This window comes from Pygocentrus nattereri, chromosome 24 (genome assembly GCF_015220715.1).
Source record: "Pygocentrus nattereri isolate fPygNat1 chromosome 24, fPygNat1.pri, whole genome shotgun sequence".
In the NCBI taxonomy this organism is placed as follows: domain Eukaryota; kingdom Metazoa; phylum Chordata; class Actinopteri; order Characiformes; family Serrasalmidae; genus Pygocentrus; species Pygocentrus nattereri.
In genome coordinates, this window is record NC_051234.1 from 14,276,828 (window position 1) to 14,296,637 (window position 19,810).

The following is a 19,810-nucleotide window of genomic DNA, read 5'->3' on the forward strand; positions in this document are numbered from 1 at the left end:
GTGCTCACTAAACATTGTTTTTTCCATGCAAAAGACAGAAATGGTATCATGGTAACCATAGATGTTGTTTCATTGTCCACAGTACTAGTGAAATTGAAGGTTTGCAGCTGTACTAATTAGCTATAATAGTGGTAGCAGTATTAGTAATTCAGAGAGCACGTCCCAGTGGGGGAAAACAAACCTGTGTTTAACCAAACTGTTTACAGTAATGCAATCCAGACTTATTTCCACTTAAAGGCTTGTTTTGCGGAAAACATAAAGATGGGAATGTTTCTATGTTAGCAATTTTGGGAAAATTCGGAGCTAAATTGGTGCTTTTATCACATACCACAGAGAAATTGGTGCACAGATTTCTAAAATAAACAGCAATTAAGGATAAGTTATTCAAAAGGTATTTCTGAGGAAATTAGATAAATGACAGTGAACTTGTATATGGAGGTTGAAAGTCAAAGGAATGTGTAAAAAAAATTCAAAAATATTAAAAATGTCTATCATTCTATTGTGTGAAGACAACTCAACACTATGGGTTTGAAAGGACTGGTAGTTGTCAAGAAGCTGTTACTATGGTAAAAGAAAAGAAGAAAATTTGAATATTTATTTACTGAAAATGTATATCATTTTTTAAAAATATATTTTCAGCCTTTATTTCACGTGATGGCTATTTTGACTGAAAATCAAAAATGCAGGTGAAGTCTCTGACTTTTGCACAGTACTGGGGTGTAATGATTCACAAACTAGTCTTGAAAAATCTAATTCCTATCACCACCACTATGAACAATTCTGATTTGTAAGGTTTCTTTGGAACTTTAAATCACTCTAAATTATTTTGTAATATAGATATCAAAATGGGTTATAGCACTTTCTGTACCTTTTCAGATGTAATTGCATCTTTTTTCAGAGCCTCATGCTTTCCTGGGAAACACTGGTATCAAGCCATCCAGATTAACAGACCACATGCAGCTTTATTCACTTTGGCTCCAATTACTGTAAACATTCTCCCCAGTCTACTTTCCGATGAGCCCATACAACGGCTCCTCATACTCTCCATAATTTACCATCTCATTCCACAGACAGAACAGCTTAAAGCAAGCACTGTTATTAAGGCTTTTAAGTCACCATTCACTCAGTGTGTATGTATGGATGCGAGTGTGTGCGTGTGTTGTGGTTACATGAGCATTCCCCTGGCTGCAAGGAGGAGTTTTGTTGTTCTTAAGCTCTCATCTGTCTGCATCTGTTGGCTTTGTAATAATATAAGCAGAATCATGAGTTCTCGTGATAATGCTGCTTTCCCAACCAATTGCAAAAAGTAGTTCTGTTGTGGTTGGTTAGTGTAGTGGGTAACACCTTTGCCTTCTACACTGTAGACTGGGGTTCAATCCCCCACTTGGCGAACACCCTACCCTATACCAATAAGAGTCCTTGGGCAAGACTCCTAACACAGCCTTGGCCTACCAATGTAAAATTATGAAACTGTAAGTCGCTCTGGATAAGAGCGTCAGCCAAATGCCATAAATGTAAATGTAGTTCTGCTTTGTCTGATTTTATGTGCCTGCTGGCTGTTTGTTGACAGATTTTGAATTTGTGAGATATGAGGTGTTTTTGACTTGTTGGTCAGTTAATATTAACATGATGTGACAAGATAGGAGCGTTCTTTAACATCAGCATCCCACAGCTGTTCGCCGGCAGTGACTCTACATTGAAAAAAGTGTTACTTTAAATTGATTTGATTTAAATGTGTGCATTGGTTCATAATAGTTTGTAATCTTTGAGCATACTTGAAACTTGCTGAATTTTCCTAGAATAAGAATTTACACTTTTTTGCCAAACCTTCTCTTCTCTTTAATTACAGTACCTAAATATATGTATTTAGTACACCTCCTAAAGAAAACACTGAGAAATGTCAATTTTGTCATATATAAATCCCAAACAGTTTGTTTTCATTTGTAGCACAGATGTGCAGGGTAATTGTATAAGAACTACTAATCTTGCTCAAATACTTTTAAAATTACTTATTAGTGGGGAAAAAAACAAAGTGTTAGGTTCTGCCCTGGCCTGACTTTTCTAATCTAACTTGGTGAGGGGAAAAAAAGCACAGATTAAATACTTTGATGTTGATTGTAGTGTGTGGATATGTTTGTGTCTCCACAGCAGACAGCATTGCACTGGAGTGCATTCTACAACCACCCTGAGCATGTGAAGCTGCTGATCAAACATGACTCAAACATTGGAATCCCTGACAGTGAAGGCAAAATCCCTCTGCACTGGGCTGCTCACAACAAACACCCTAATGCCACACACACCGTGCGCTGCATTCTGGTGAGAACACACACACAAAGAGCTTATATGTTTTTTTAGACATGCAGGCAATCTATATCTGCACTCTACATTCAGGCAGTTTGGTGCCTGGATCATCCGCTGATCATACCCACAGAATATCATCAAAAGTTTATTTCAGTTCATTTGTATTAAATTGGGTTTTTATATAAACAAACTAACTAAATAATATTGTTTATTTTATAAATAAAATCAACTCCCAGAACCATAAACCTTGAGCCTAGTTAATTATAATAGTCATAAAAGAAACATTTGCTGAAATATCAAGTATACACAGTTTTACACATACCTCAGATGTTGATCAGCCAAAACATGCTTTAGTACAGATCTTCTTAGAGAACAAGACTCAGAAGTGATTTCTGCTGACAGTGTACTAGCAAGACGTGTTAAAAGAGACATATGAGTAGTGGGGATCAAAACTATAAAACATACTTTCCTTATAGCTGTGCAGAAGTGTTTTTTCTGATGTGGAACAAAATAACACTCTCCACTATAGCACTACTCGATCCAAGGTTCATCCAACTGATTTTACCTAGCTAGCTAATATACATAATTTAAAATCAACTATATTTCAATGATTTAACAGTTAACATACATAGCGCTCATTTACATTGACAGTTATTTTTCTAGTAGGTTACTTATTATGTTACTGTATCGGTATCAGCACTGAAAAAACATATACTCTTATTCAGTCTGACAACAATGGTATTAAAGCATCCCTTGTTTGAAGCATCCCTAGTTTGGATGTTGGATCACATGTCTGTTAATTTTGTTTAGAAAAGAAAATGGTGAATTCGGTCAGAAAACACCTCTAATACAGTAAATTCAAAACTGAAAAAAATATTAACATGAATTAAAAGTGCTGTAGATAAACAGACAAAGCATTAATCTGAATATGTTAGTCACCACAGTGCAGTGGAAATGCTCACTGGCCACTTTAGGTACACAACCTTGCTAGTAAAAGGTTGGCCCCCTTTTGCCTTCAGAACTGCCTTAATTCTTCGTGGCATACTTTCAACAAGGTGTTGGAAACATTCCTCAGAGATTTTGGTTGGTCATTTGAGTTACTGTTGCCTTTCTATTATCTTGAACCAGTCTGCCCATTCTCCTCTGACCTCTCACATCAACAAGGCATTTTTGTCCACACAACTGCTGCTCACTTTTTTTATTTTCTCTTTTTCGGACCATTCTCTGTAAACCCAAGAGACGGCTCTGCGTGAAAATCCCAGTAGATCAGCCGTTTCTGAAATCCTCAGACCAGCCCATCTGGCACCAACAACCATGCCACGTTCACGACGTTCAAGTCACCTTCGTTCACCATTCTTATGCTCGGTTTGCACTTCAGCAAATTGTCTTTACCACCTCTAAATGCCAAATGGATTGAGTTGCGGCCATGTGATTGGCTGATTAGCTATTTGTGTTAACAAGCAACTGAACAGGTGGACCAAATAAAGTGGCCGGTGAGTGTACATTCTCTGTGTCCAATGAAAAACACCTCCAAAAACGGTAACTTAAAAGGAGAGGCCAAGAACAATAATTATCATCATCATCATTAACTGCTTAGTTCAGATAGGGTTGCAGTAGCAGTGGGAGAGTATAGAATCCCAGATGACCCTGTCCCCCACAACTTCCTCCAGTTCATTTCCGGGGACCCCAAGCTGCTCCCAGGCCAACTTATGGAGATATAATCCCTCCAGCGGGTCCTAGGTCTTGTCCTGGTAGGCCGTGCCTGGTACACCCCCACCGGGAGACATCCAGGAGGCATCCAGATCAGATGCCCAATCCACCTCAGCTTGCTCCTTTCAATGCGGAGGAGTAGCGGCTCTACTCCAAGCTCCTCCCAGATGACCGAGCTTCTCACTCTATCAAATATGTGTGTAGTGTGCAGCCCGCCACCCTGTGAAGAAAGCTAATTTCCGCTTGTGTTCGCAATCTCATTCTTTCGGTCATGACCCACAGCTCATTACCATAGGTGAGGGAGGGGATGTAGACCGACTTGTAAACAGTGAGCTTCGCCTTATGGCTCAACTCCCTCTTCACCACTATAGTCCAGTACAGTGACCACATTACTGCTGCCACCAGTCCCAGCCTGCCTTCCCACTCTTCTGGGAAGCTTTCAAGATATTGAAGTTTGTCTTTGGGAATTTTTTTCCTTTTCGTCCAGAAGAGCATTTGTGAGATCAGACACTGAAGTTGGACAAGAGGGCCTGGCTCGCAATCTCCATTCTAGTTCATCTCAAAGGTCTTGGATCAGGTTGAGAGCTAGTTAAGTTCTTTCACACCAAGCTCACCCGACCATGCCTTTATGGACCTGCTTTGTGCACTCATACTGTCATACTGGAAAAAAGGACTAGGCGCTGTGCACTTCAGTACTCTGTGTCACCGCTGTGTGAGTTTGTGTGGTCTACTGCTTCATGGCTAAGCTGTTGTTGCTCCTAGGTGCTTACATTTCACAATAACATCATTTACAGTTGACAGGGGTAGATCTAGTTGGACAGACTTCATTGTGGCAGAGGTGACATATGCATATGCCTATGACAATGCCACATTTAAAGTCACTCATCACTATGAACCATTCTACTGCCAGTGTTTGTCTATTGAGACTGCAAGATTATATGCTTCATTTTATCCACCTGTTAGTAATAGGTGTGGCTGACACCCATTACCCATAACACCTCAACTCACAAATTAGAAGGGGTGTCCCAATATAGTGTATTTCTAAATGAAGACACTTGTATTGTATTCATGATTATCTATTTGCAGTTAAAAAGTGAGAAGTATTTTAGCTTGATATAGAAATTTCTTGAGCAATCTGCAGTCTAATTAGTAATTAGTAAATTAATACAAATGGAAAATCAAGTTGTGAGGCGCCAATAGCACCCTATACTGATAATGACACTTGATGATTGATCATGCTTAATAAACACAACACACTAGTAGGACAGCCACAGTGATTTTTGCACCATAACATTTTTCTTTTTTCCAACAATGTAGGCGTATAAATTAACAGTGTAAAGTAGAGGTGTCCAATCTTATCCACAAAGGGCCGGTGTGGGTTCTAGACAAGAACAGCACACCTGAATTCACTTGTTTAATCAGTCATTCTCAGTCTTTAAACAACTGAGCATGTGTGCTCCTGCTTTGGTGCAGTGGAAACCTCCAGCCATAACAGCCCTTCACAGATAAGACTGGACGCTCCTGGTATAAACTTATAAAAATGCTGTGTTCAATGATTATGTCTAAACACACCTGGCAATACTCATGGCAGTCACTGCTACCATTCAGAGTTATATAGATAAATAAGTTTGATTAAAACAAGAAAAAAACTAGAGTATAGACTATTGAAAACAGTAATACTTTAATAATAATATGACTATAAGAAAAATTTGGAAGTATCATTCAAAGATATGCAATCAGTGTTTTTAAGAATATTACCCCATGTGTAAAATGATGCTAATATGCAAACTAACAAGTTTCAAATAATTAGTAGGAAAAAATAGAAATTTTAAATGAAATCATAAATGTAAGTGATTCCAAAGTTTTGAACAGTAATATAGCTGTGTTACTTGTGCACAAAATAATTTACTGGATGACTTCTTTAAAAGTCCCTTCTGTGTGAGCACTGGTTAGCCAGAGAGCACAAACAAGCAGTAAATTAAAGATAACAATGCTTAGTCTTTGGGATAGGGAAATTAATTCCAAAAATGTTACTCCCTATTTATAAAAGTAGCATGGATTTCTTTTTTATTCTTTTTGCCAACTACAGAGTGTCTGCCTAAAAACACAGCTCCCTCTCAGCTTACTGTGTGTCCGTATTTTAGGAAGCCGCTCCCACAGAGTCTCTGTTGAACTGGCAAGACTATGAGGGTCGGACACCACTTCACTTCGCAGTGGCCGATGGGAATGAGGCGGTGGTTGAGGTTTTGACATCATACCATGGCTGCAACGTTACAGCTTATGACAATCTGTTCAGAACACCCCTGCACTGGGCAGCGCTTTTGGGTATGCAACCTTTTAAGTGGATTGTTTTAAAGGTCCCATTTTGTGATGTTTACTATAGCCCATTTTATTATGTATATCATGTAAAAACTGATGATGTTGTAAATATCCATCAATACATTCCAAATTTAGAAGCTAATCTAAAAACAGACTATTTTTGAATGTCACAACCATGCCCATATTGATACATGATGCCTATTTAGCATGTAGCACTTCTGCCTTGCCCATTCACATGGAATCAAGAGCGTTGCAATTTATTGGAGTTATTGGAGTTTAAAGGTGTGGGAGGAAAATATTAAATGTTGTGCTGTCCCTGGCTGTTGGAAAGCAAATATATCATTGCAATTCTCTAAATGATCCAAACATCCAAAAGAAGTAGCAGAAATGTATTATTTCCAAAGTCCCTAAGGAATACCAGTCTAGTTTGTTCCATACTTTGAGGCATAATATACACCCATGAGCCAAAACATTATGAAATCAGAAATGAAGAACGGTGTTTTTTTCTCGTAACAATGTTGCATGTCAAGGTTGAGGATACTTGAGACAGTAAGCAAACTGTCAACTTATAGAGTCAGAGTATTGGATGTGGGAGAAATGGGCAGGCATGAAGACGTGAGCGACTTTGAGAAGGGCCAAATTGTTATGACCAGACAACTAAGTTGGAACATTTCTGAAATTTTGAGCCATGTGAGGAACTCCCAGTCAGCAGCGGAGAGCCCTTACTGACAGTAGCCCGAGGAGTGACAAACCACAAATCTGTGACAGGGTCTTGGGTGCCCTCACTGATAAGCAAGGGCAATGAAGCTATCCAGTCTGGTTCATACCGACAGAATAGCTATTGTGGCACAAGGCGCAAAAAATTTTGATTTCGATGATGGTTACAGGAGGAATGTCACAACACAGTGCATCACACTGTGCTGCATATGGAATGCCTATGCTAAGCCCTGCAATGCACACAGGGTGGCCAGGTGAGATGAGTTCCATTTTCTTTAACATTACATGGTTATAGGTGTCAATTTGACACATGCTACCTGAACATCATTGTGGACCAGGCACACCACTTCATGGTAATGGTATTCCTTGTATTCATCTAGTGGCCTCTTTCAGCACAGGGCATCTTCAGCGGCCATGTTTGATCCATGCTGTCTTCAGGTTGCAGCACGTGCATATTACTACATATTACCAATACAGCATATTAGGCAGGTGGTCATAATGCTTTGGCTCATTGCTCATACATGTTGTTTCAGCACAGCAACAATTTTTTTTTCTTAGAGAACAAGTGGCTTGAAAATCTAGTCATGAATCATAATGACTAGATTTTTGGTATGTAAAAACATGCAAATGTTATAAGCCTACTAAAGAGCAAAACAGAAAAATGCAGAACATTGGCACTTGAAACTGTGTCTGTGTGGTCACTTTTCATAGTAGTTAGCACTTTTATTGTCATATACATGGTCTCAACTCCATCTGTCATGAGTTATGCAATGGCATCTGGATCCAGTAGAATTTCACTGCGGAATTAAGTGCAGCTATCTCAGATTCACTGTGCCTATCCATGCGTGATAGAAGAAGGTTTGACTCACAGCAGTAAATTCCCCCTTTATATGTTGAAGTTCCTATTTAATTTCCCAGTAGAAGAAACAGATGATCTATAACCATATATTTGAAAAAAAAAAAATCTCTTTACATACAGCACTGATTGAGTTGACTTGCATGAATGTAAACCTCATTGTGTTGAATGATTTTTTAAGGCCATGCACGGATTGTTCACATGCTGCTTGAGCGGAACAAGTTAGGCATGATTCCATCAGACAGCCAGGGAGCCACACCACTGCACTACGGAGCTCAGAGCAACTATGCTGTAAGACATACATGTGTATGAGATGCATTTCACATTTTCAAACTAACATGAACAGACCACTCCTTACATACAGTATTGTGCAATTGTTCATTTATTTCGATTTCTAGTCAAAACTGCCCTTAAATGCAACATATAATTTAAAAAAAATATTTTACAGTATATTTCCCAGAAGCTTCAAAAACTATTGTGTAATTTGTTTTTGCCTTTATTATCCTGTTCTTTTCAAGAAGCTTGCTTTCAGTTTTTTTAGAAGAAATCTGCAAGCATATTTTTCCACACATCAAAAGTTCAGTCTTAGAGGTTTGTTGTGTTTCCTGCTTCTTAAGTAATCCAAACACAATCAGTGATGTTGAGGTCTGCACCCTGGGGTGGTCAATTCATGATTTGTGTTCTGAAAACACCAGCAGCTTCTTTGTTTGATTTACAAATATTTTTGCTTCTTATCTATTTTCTTTTCTCAGTAATTAACAGCTACATATAACAGCTACATATCCTTTCAGACCTATAGAATTGTGATGTCTTCTTACAATGGAAGGATGGACATAACACTTTAAGATTGTTTCAGATTTGAAGCAAGAGTTGAGTCTCTCAGAGATGAAAACTTTAAATATGGGTTTACTGATGATAGCAGTTTTGGTGGTGTACCATAGTCTTGCATGGATTTTAATCATTTTTATGAATTCCAGTTTTGGAAGCTCCTATTTTTTTCACTTCTTCTTCGACGTTCCTCTTTCTTATGCAAGTATATCATCCTATATACAATCTCCTCAGAAATATCTGTTGAACAAGGAGTAACATGCATAATGCCAGTTTTGACTGGAAGTTAATTTTAAAAAAGGTTGGTCTCTGAGTTTTGCACAGGCCTATAATCAGAGATTTAGTTTCATTTTCAACACCCCCTAACCAATAGGACACGGTGGCAGTGTTTTTGAAGCACCCCTCAGTCCGGGATGAGCCTGATCTGGAGGGCAGGACAGCTTTTATGTGGGCTGCTGGGAAGGGCAGCGATGATGTAATCAAAACCATGCTGGAACTTAAGGAAGAACTGGACATAAACATGGCTGATAAGTATGGAGGAACAGGTGAGCATAGAAAACACCTCTGCATACATAGTTTAGGGCTGATAGATATTGGAGATTATTTTAGGCTATAACTATTGCAGTATTTGAAAAAGATTAAAAAATGAAAAATTTACCCAGATGTGATATTCCCAAACATGAATAATATCACAAAACAATATAAAAGGCACATTTAGAGGAGGAGTTAAAGCGGTAGTTCAGTATTCTTTGAAGAGAATTACCAGGGGTGACCAGTCTTACCTGCAAAGTGCTGGTGTGACTAGGGCTGTAACAAACATAAAGCTGACAAGTGAACAATTACAGTTAATGATTTGTCTTTTTTATTCATTGTGTGCAACTATTAGAGACGCCTTCTTTATTCCTAGATATATTGACTCAAACAGTTGTCTTCAAATGTCTTTTTGAGAGTGAAAATATACACAAAAAATATTAATTCTGCCAGCATACATGCTAGAATTATCTACATTATTTAACCAATAAACAAACTTTACTTGCACTACTCCCTAAACAGCTTAGCACAACGTTAGAAATTTTTATGAGTTCCACAAGTATCAGAGTGAATGCATTTACACATTCAATTCACGTTCTGTTAGTTGCAGCACATTATGACTGTGAAATCTAAGCACTGTGGAAAATGATTGCAGTTAACTTGAATAATTGTGATCACAAATTCCAATTAGGCATCATCACAAATTGCGATTAGGGAATTATGTAATAATTGTGGCACTCCTAATTCCGATAAAGCAGGATCACACATGATCAACTTATTGCATGTCACACTACTGCGGTATTGGTATACTTACACACATTTATACAAATTCATATGACAAATTTTGTCTACTGGGTGTTTCTTTTGTTCCTTGCTTCATATGCTTTATATCACAATATAATACAATGTTGGATACATTTCCAGTTTATTTGGACGATTTAACTTCTCATTGTGATTTGTCAGTAAGCTTGGCAGATAAGGTGAAGGAAATGCTAATATTTGTGGCGCTAGGTTCATAGGTTTGGTCACATTTCGTGTTTTGTTGATTTTTAACTGATTCATTCTCACTTAAAGTTATAACACCAGAAGTGTAGAAAAGATTAACTTAATAATTAAGAATCGAAAGAATCAAACTTACTCAAATTTTAACCAATACACACACAAATAAAAACATTGTAGGAGTAGGCTAAATAGACATCGTCATTTTGAGACAACACAGCCATGAGTGCACCATGCAGACAGTTAGTACGCCAGAGAAGAAGTTTATTGTATCTCCATTTTTGTCGTTTTTCAGTTTTTCTCATAATTTGAAAATGCTTGTTGGTCTTTACATAGTATATAAATTTCATGATGAATGGATCGAAAGGAATGGCCCAAAATTATTTGGAAATATGCCTGGTTCCACTGACTTACATTAAAAGTATAGTGGGTTTGTGAATAGATATGAGTTTTTTTTTCCAACAACAGTGACCTAACAAATAAGATTTATTATAATTATCTTTGACTAAGACAATGCTAGTGCGAAATGTGGTGAGAGGACTGTGGTTTGGCTATTTTAAAGTAATCACAATAACCCTCAAAATTAAGGAGAAATCTCAAGAACAAAGACAGTAATTTTCTGTGCAAACACAATGTACTGCATCTACAAATTACAGTCCACGTCTACATCATACATTTCTATTTTTTTGCCTTTTTCCCCCTGTTTAACATTGTGGCAAATATATGTGTTTTTTAACATGTTTTTTTTCATGTTTTTTTTTAACATCACTGCAAATTTTGGTTTCTGTGATTGAATTGAAATGGACAGTCTGATCTTTTTCAGACCATGATTCTAAGGATTTCAGTATAAGCACTTAAGAAAAGAAAAAGAAAATTGTATTTAAAAAGTTGATTTTAGTTTTCCTGCAGGCTGCTAAGCTTTGTAGTTATAAACAGGTGGGCCTTGGGGTGGAAAAGGTTGAGAACCACTGCTCTACAGAGAACACACATCTGCACAATTACTGTTTATTTGCTAAATTTAACATTTTGGTTAACAATTATATATTTGTGTGGCATGTTTGTGTAGCGCTTCATGCGGCAGCACTCTCAGGCCATGTTTCCACTGTGCGGTTGTTGCTGGAAAAGGGAGCCATGGTGGACCCTCTGGATGTCATGAAACATACTCCCCTGTTCCGTGCCTGTGAGATGGGCCACCGTGATGTCATTCTTACACTCATTAAAGGTCTGTATGTGTACTAAAACACAAATTGAGCAGTTTGGTGGCTGTAGATGTCACAGTTAAAATGCGTACATGATTCATGACCTCATTTCCTTGCCTCTACTTTTTATCTTCATCAATGCTGCAGATGCACTACTGTTCAAAAGTTCATTGTTTTCAATAATCTAAAATTAAAATAATCATTTAAAATTTAATGTTCAAATTTCATGAGTGTTACATCATATGTTTCTACGTATTAACATCACACACACAGGTTAAGAAAGAAGTTCTGGCTCACTGTTTAGGTCTCAAGTGCATAATCATCAGTATACTCATGAAATTATGATGAAAATTGTAAATATTTCACTTACACCCTTAGAGGACACATCCTTCACCAAGATTTGAGTTCTCTGTGGCTCAACAGATTCATCCATTCAGGGAAGGGGTCCAAAGTAATCCACTCATTACAAAATTTCACACATTGCATGCAATTACACATTTCCACCAGAAAGTCTCTAAATCTCTGAATCTTACCCAGTGTACCTTTAATATAGGTAGGAATTTTGTAATGTATCCACACAACTCCGTAAATGAAAAACACTTCTGGTGAAAAATATTAATTTTACAGTACAAAAGCGGTCTTCAGGGCAAATCTTAAGAAATATAATTCTGATTGCAGTCAAAATTCACAGATGACATTGTTGTGGAAATATGAGATAAGAACTAAATGCACATTTTACTTGAACCTGTTTCACTACATAAAATAATTACATACACTACATACATCTGTTTCATTTTACTCCACATTACAGTATACTATTTATCACTTTCTCTAAAAATCTTTTCAAAAAAATGTGACATATTAAATAAGACATATGTAGCTGGTAGTATTTCAATGTACACTGTTTTTATTGCATAAAACAACAACAACTGTTAATATGACATGTCATATTACAAAAAGTGACAGTATTATATTGTATTATTCTGTTAAAGTTTTAGACCGTTTTACACTATCATGGCTTTGCAGAACAGTTGTTGTTAATAACGAGTCAAGGTATAAATATGTAAAGAAACACCAACATGTAAGGTTCAATGACTGTACCTGTGTCTTATTTTTCAGGTGGGGCTCGTGTGGACTTGGTGGACATAGATGGCCACTCTGCACTGCACTGGGCAGCACTAGGTGGCAATGCGGAGGTGTGTGAGGTACTGATGGAGAACGGGATCAGTCCGAACTTGCAGGATCAGGCCGGCAGAACACCACTGCAGTGTGCTGCCTACGCTGGCTACATCAACTGCATGGCACTGCTCATTCAACACAATGCTGACCCCAACATCCAGGACAAGGAGGTAGACCTCTGAGACATGCACAAACACTGCAGAACAGTCTCTAATAGTCAGCTTTCCTTGTCTGAAGGATTTAGAGCTTACTGCACAAGAAATGGTCATAATTGGCGTACCTTTGTTAGACTGTATTTTGATAGCCCATTCTATTAGGATATATATCCTAACCCATGTCTTAACACTGTCAATAAAGAGTTTCATCGTATCATTTCATTGCTATAGCACACTAGCAAACTAAAGTGTTGTCCATGTGGAATTGCTTTAAGGTACTTTTAAGTAGATCACAGTGAACATATGATTTGTGTTTTTGTGTGGAAAGGGGAGAACTGCACTACACTGGTCATGCAACAATGGTTATCTGGATGCTGTAAAGCTTCTTCTGGGATGTGGAGCTTTCCCCAACCACATGGAGCATACAGAAGAGAGGTAATACACAGCACTATGCTTATGCATGCACAGATTTATTATGTATTGCTCAGTGGCAAATCATGACTATTCAAGCTAGGCTCTTAGTTAGGGCCATAAATGTCAAAACATCTCTACAATAATGTTAATTTCTGCTAGTGTCAGATAGTGTCAGTGTTTCTAATAGTATGTTTGTCCTAAGCTAAAACTGGTGATTAAATGCAGACTTTTGAAAATACATTTCATGTGCTTACTCAGAAGCTTGTAACAGATATTAACATATATTTTCCTTGTATGTGTCCATTTTACAGTGACTTTTTCGGTCCTTTTTCACCCCAAGAGCTGCCGTAGGGCTGCTGTTTCTAACACACAACTAAAACTTGGTTAGAATACAACTCCCATTCACAGTTAATGATTTTTTTCTCATAAAATTGACAGCCATTGGGGGCTAACAAAACAAAAATGCAGAGAAACAGAGAGACTGTATTCTGTAATTGAAGAAATACAAGGTGAACCTACGTGTAAAGAGGACCTGATAAAATGGACAAAGAAGTTTTTGGTCAGTGTATATGTATCTGAGGCAAGTATATGATGATATGATTTAGCTATACATTTAGCGCAGTGCTAATTGGCGAGCTATAAGCTTCCATTATTTGCCTTAATATTTGCATTTGGGGTTAGAGGACAATTGTGAAAATTAGATTTTTTTGGCCAAATTATTCCTTTAATGTATTGTAAAACATTATATGCAATAATAAATCGGTGCCCACATGGGGATGTGTGTATAGGTACACTCCTCTGGACTATGCTTTGCTGGGGGAGCATCAAGAGGTCACTCAGTTCCTGCTGGAGCATGGAGCCATGTCCATCGCTGCCATTCAGGACATCGCTGCCTCCACCATCCAGGCCCTCTACAAAGGATACAAAGTCCGCCGAGCCTTCAGGGAGCGCAAAAACCTCCTCATGAGACATGAGCAGCTCCGCAAAGATGCAGCCAAGTAAGACCCACACACATACACACAGACCTGGCAAACTTTGGGAGGAATTCAAACATAAAATTAGGTGAACAAAGTACACCTGCAGTTATAGCTACCATATTGACATAAAAACATTTAGTGTATTTAGTGCAAATTTTATGAACTTCATATTGGTGGGTGAAGGTGGGGCTAAAAAATAATATGATACTTCAAATTTTTCATGATACACAATATGCATCACAATATTTACTTTTTCTGATATTTTATAGGTTGGAACAGACAAAAGCATGTAGGGCCAAATATAAAATACAATAATATTGACTATAAACTTACAAGTACAATTTTTTAACAGGACTAATTATGCTTCAGACTTTGTAATTAAACATGTAGCCAGTGTTATTTAAGTATAGAAGATATCCACAATATGCTCTGAAAAGTATATTGTGATGTAATTTATTATGAAGTAGCTAATCAGACTGATGTTCATAACGTACAAACTTAGTTATTTCACTGCTCAGAGTAAAAAGTTAAAGACAAACAGAAACTGCAGCCGTGGAAATGTTATGGAAAATATATAAATATTATATTATATTATATTATATTTATAATATATTTTATCTCAAATATATTAAAAAATGTTTTTTTAAAATAGGGTTATGACACACTGTTACCTATAGGAAATACAAAAGTACATTGCATAGCTAAATGCTTTAGTAGCAGTCATCTTCTTCACTTTTATTCCTTTTTTTGTGCATAATTTGGTTAAACCATCACTTTAAGAGGACATGACAAGGGGTTAGCTCCATTTCAATTTGTAAAGGAGCAGAATGAATAATCTGTTAAATGCTAGAACAGATAGTAGACTGCTTAACATGATGAATGGTTTGTATATATGAATATTGGATTGAGTTTAATATGCGAATATTTGCTCGGCGCATGCTCATTAATCTGCCTGTCTGATGTGCAGTATGATCAAGCGTCACCATCAATTTCTTACTGCCAATAGAGAGAGTGCAAGAGCTGTAGGTAGAGAGAGAAAGTGGTAGAAAGAGAGAGAGAGAGAGAGAGATTCTCTCCTATTAATTGGGCAGTGTTCAGCTGCTTCATGTGACATTTAGAATCTGTCAGCCTACAGGATGAATGAATACACACACACACACACACTTAAAATGTTCTCTTTCACACACTCTACTGAGCACAGTCTCCAGCTTCACTTTCAAAGGAATTTGCTCTCCATCATATGCATAAAGCATCTGAACCTTTCCAAGTGTCATTAAAGATTATTAAAGTCGTCATATCATGGAAAAACTAATTTTCCTTGCTTTCATGTTCTGTGTAAAATTTCACCCTTCTCTCTCCAGTCTATACCAATCATGCATGGAAGCTAAGCTGCAACAACAGTCCTTTTTGGATTTGTGGTTATATAAATGTCACAGCCATGAATACATTTAAATATGGTCACCCATTCAGTGATAAAGATTGCAGCAAATGACTCATTGCAGCCTTCATAAAAATATTTTGCAATGAAGTAAATTTTTTTCAACGTACATAAGTACTTAACAGTTTGACTGCTTTTTGAATGAGTGTCAAAACAGGGCACTCAGTTCACATACATCAGTCTTACAAGCACAGTAACAATAACAGCTTGTTTAATTCGAAGATATGAAGAGAGAAACTTAATGCATTATATGGACAAAAGTACACTATATTTCCAAAAGTATTTATTCACCATTGGTGTATAAAACCAAGCACCAAGGCATGCAGACTGCTTCTACAAAAATTTGTGAAAGAATGGGTCGCTCGCAGGAACTCAGTGAATTTCAACGTGGTATTGTGATAGGATGCCACCTATTTAACAAGTCCAGTGGTGAAATTTCCTTGCTACTAAATATTCCACAGTCAACTGTCAGTGGTATTATAGCAAAGTGGAAGAGATTGGGAATGACAGCAACTCCACATAAAATGACAGAGTAGGGTCAGTGGATGCTGAGGCTCATAGTGCATAGAGGTCGCCAACTTTCTGCAGAGTGAATCGCTACAGACCTCCAAACTTCATGTGGCCTTTAGATTAGCTCAAGAACATCATAGAGAGCTTCATGGAATGGGTTTCTTAGGCCGAGCAGCTGCATCCAAGCCTTACATCACCAAGCGCAATGCAAAGCGTCGAATGCAATGGTGTAAAGTGCTGCCACTGGACCCTAGAGCAGTGTTCTCTAGTGTGACCAATCACACTTTTCTGTCTGCCAATCCAATGGACGAACCTGGGTTTGGCGGTTGCCAGGAGAATGGTACTTGTCTGAGTGTATAGTTTGTTGGAGGGAGGATTATGATATTAGGGATGTTTTTCAGGAGTTGGGCTCGGCCCCTTAGTTCCAGTGATAGGAACTCTTAATGCTTCAGTAGACCAAGAGATTTTGGACAATTTCATGCTCCCAACTTTGTGGGTACAGTTCGGGGATGGCCCCTGTCTGTTCTAACATGTCTGCGCACCCATGCATAAAGCAAGGTTCATAAGGACATGGATTAGCGAGTTTATATAAAGTACGCTGCTATCAGACTGTACAGCAGCTGAAATACGTTCTCTGAGAGATGTGTTGAAACATGTTTCACTATCTGGCAGTCTGATGGCAATCTGGGTTTGCAGATGCCAGAAGAATGCTGCCTGCTGCAATGCATAGTGTCAGCAGTAAAATTAGGTTGAGGAGGGATAATGATCTGAGGCTGTTTTCAGGGTTTGGGCTAGACTCCTTATTTCCAATGAAGGGTAATGGTAAATGCTACAGCATACAGTTTAGACATTTGTATGCTTCTAATTTTGTGGCAGGGAGGGCTCTTTTCTGTTCCAGCATGACTGTGCCCCTGCGCACAAAGTGAGGTTTATAAAGGCAGTGTCTGCAGACACTGGAGAGAGGGAAATCCAGTAGTCTACATAGAGCCCATTGATCACTTTTGGGATGACTTGGAACATTGTTTGCGAGCCAGGCCTTCATGTCTAACATCAGTGCCTGAGCTCACAAATGCTCTCTTGACTGAACGCGCACAGATTCCCACAGATACCCACTCCAAAATCTTGTGGAAGCTTTGCTATAAGATTGAAGACTGTTAGAGCCACAAAGAAGGGGGCAACTCCATATTTATATCCATGGTTTTGGATTGGGATCTTCAACAGTCTCATAGATGTGATGGTCAGGTGTCCACATACATGTGGCCATAAAGTATTATTAGTACCATTTTGATGCCACACAAGCGTTATGAAGCTGACTTAAGGGCAAAAATACAAAATAAATATATGGCTGAATTTAGCATTAGCGTTATGCTTTAGGTTTGTAAGATTTTTTTACTTTTTAGAAGCATCTATTAAAAGTGGCTTTATCAAAAATGGTTAAGGCAGAAGTAGGGGTTAAGTGCAAGTTAGGTTTAGGGAGAAGTTAAAGATTATGCTTGAAAAAGTGAAATATACTGCTCAAAAAAATAAAGGGAACACTTAAACAACACAATATAACTAAGAAAATCAAACTTCTGTGAAATCAAACTGTCCACTTAGGAAGCAACACTGATTGACAAGCAATTTCACATGCTGTTTTGCAAATGGAATAGACATTTATTGGCAATTAGCAAGACACACTCAATAAAGGAGTGTTTCTGCAGGTGGGGACCACAGACCACTTCTCAGTACCTGTGCTTTCTGGCTAATGTTTTGGTCACTTTTGAATGTTGGTGGTGCTTTCACACTCGTGGTAGCATGAGACGGACTCTACAACCCACACAAGTGGCTCAGGTAGTGCAGCTCATCTAGGATGGCACATCAATGCGAGCTGTGGCAAGAAGGTTTGCTGTGTCTGTCAGCGTAGTGTCCAGAGACTGGAGGCACTACCAGGAGCCAGGTCAGTACACCAGGAGACGTGGAGGAGGCCGTAGGAGGGCAACAACCCAGCAGCAGGACCGCTACCTCCACCTTTGTGCAAGGAGGAACAGGAGGAGCACTGCCAGAGCCCTGCAAAATGACCTCCAGCAGGCCACAAATGTGCATGTGTCTGCACAAACAGTTAGAAACTGACTCCATGACGTCCATAGATGGGGGTTGTGCTCACAGCCCAACACCGTGCAGGACGCTTGGCATTTGCCAGAGAACACCAGGATTGTCAAATTTGCCACTGGCGCCCTGTGCTCTTCACAGATGAAAGCAGGTTCACACTGAGCACGTGACAGACGTGACAGAGTCTGGAGACGCCGTGGAGAGTGATCTGCTGCCTGCAACATCCTTCAGCATGACCGGTTTGGCAGTGGGTCAGTAATGGTGTGGGGTGGCATTTCTTTGGAGGGCCGCACAGACCTCCATGTGCTCGCCAGAGGTAGCTTGACTGCCATTAGGTACCGAGATGAGATCCTCAGACCCCTTGTGAGACCATATGCTGGTGCGGTTGGCCCTGGGTTCCTCCTAATGCAGGACAATGCTAGACCTCATTTGGCTGGAGTGTCTGCAGTTCCTGCAAGATGAAGGCATTGAAGCTATGGACTGGCCCGCCCGTTCCCCAGACCTGAATCAGATTGAGCACATCTGGGACATCATGTCTCGCTCCATCCACCAACGCCACGTTGCACCACAGACTGTCCAGGAGTTGGTGGATGCTTTAGTCCAGGTCTTGGAGGAGATCCCTCAGGAGTCATACAGGCACGTGGAGGCCACACACAATACTGAGCCTTATTTTGACTTGTTTTAAGGACATTACATCAAAGTTGGATCAGCCTGTAGTGTGTTTTTCCACTTTAATTTTGTGTGTGACTCCAAATCCAGGCCTCCATTGGTTAATAAATTTGATTTCCATTGATGATTTTGGTGTGATTTTGTTGTCAGCGCATTCAACTTTGTACAGAACAAAGTATTCAATGAGAATATTTCATTCATTCAGATCTAGGATCTGTTATTTGAGTGTTCCCTTTATTTTTTTGAGCAGTGTAGTTTGGAACACCAACATTTAAGGCAGTGCTTGGTCCTCACAAGTATAGTAATAAGTGTGTGTGTGTGTGTGTGTGTGTGTGTGTGTGTGTCTATGTTTTCTGTTTAAACTGTTGATCTGAGATTTCCATCTGTTTGTAGGAAGAGGGAAGAGGAGCGTCGGCGTGAGGCAGAACAGCAGCTTTCATTGGCTGAGGAACTGCAAGAACAGATGTCATTGGTGCAAGTGGGAGGGAAAAGACCATCACCAGCAGAGAAAGGGCACAACGTAGAGGTTCAGGAACCAGTGACGCCTAAAGGTCTGAAACTTAGAAAACCATCAAAAATACATCATAGCCAAATCAGGAGAGACAAAAAGCAAAAACATCAAGGTATGTAGTTTGCACACGATGCTCATAGTACATTTGTAACTGTTGGTACATTTACATTAATGGTTAAAAGTTTAGAATCTTTCAATCAATGGAATATTTTCAATAAACCAGTTTGGTTACAGATTGATGTATAATAATTCTAATAAGTTAGTCCTGTGCAATTTCATAGGTCTCCAGAATGATTCAACAAAAGACATTTTAAAATGATGAATGGAGCTGTACATGATTCTAACATGACTGAAAGTGGTATGATAATAGTAGTGGGCAGTATGGCCAAAGATGTATATCATAGGAGAA

The 19,810-nt window shown here is 38.7% G+C and overlaps 1 protein-coding gene across 1 annotated transcript in view; it reads left to right on the forward strand.

The window, feature by feature from the left end:
• invs (inversin) overlaps positions 1-19,810 on the forward strand; it is a 55,551-nt gene that overhangs the window by 22,985 nt on the left and 12,756 nt on the right. Inside the window, exons 6-14 of the mRNA XM_017704021.2 lie at positions 2,149-2,316; positions 6,156-6,336; positions 8,085-8,194; positions 9,105-9,276; positions 11,328-11,483; positions 12,580-12,809; positions 13,123-13,229; positions 13,997-14,206; positions 19,284-19,513. Coding sequence (XP_017559510.2) covers positions 2,149-2,316; positions 6,156-6,336; positions 8,085-8,194; positions 9,105-9,276; positions 11,328-11,483; positions 12,580-12,809; positions 13,123-13,229; positions 13,997-14,206; positions 19,284-19,513 — 1,564 coding nt within the window. The remainder of the gene's footprint in view (positions 1-2,148; positions 2,317-6,155; positions 6,337-8,084; positions 8,195-9,104; positions 9,277-11,327; positions 11,484-12,579; positions 12,810-13,122; positions 13,230-13,996; positions 14,207-19,283; positions 19,514-19,810) is intronic.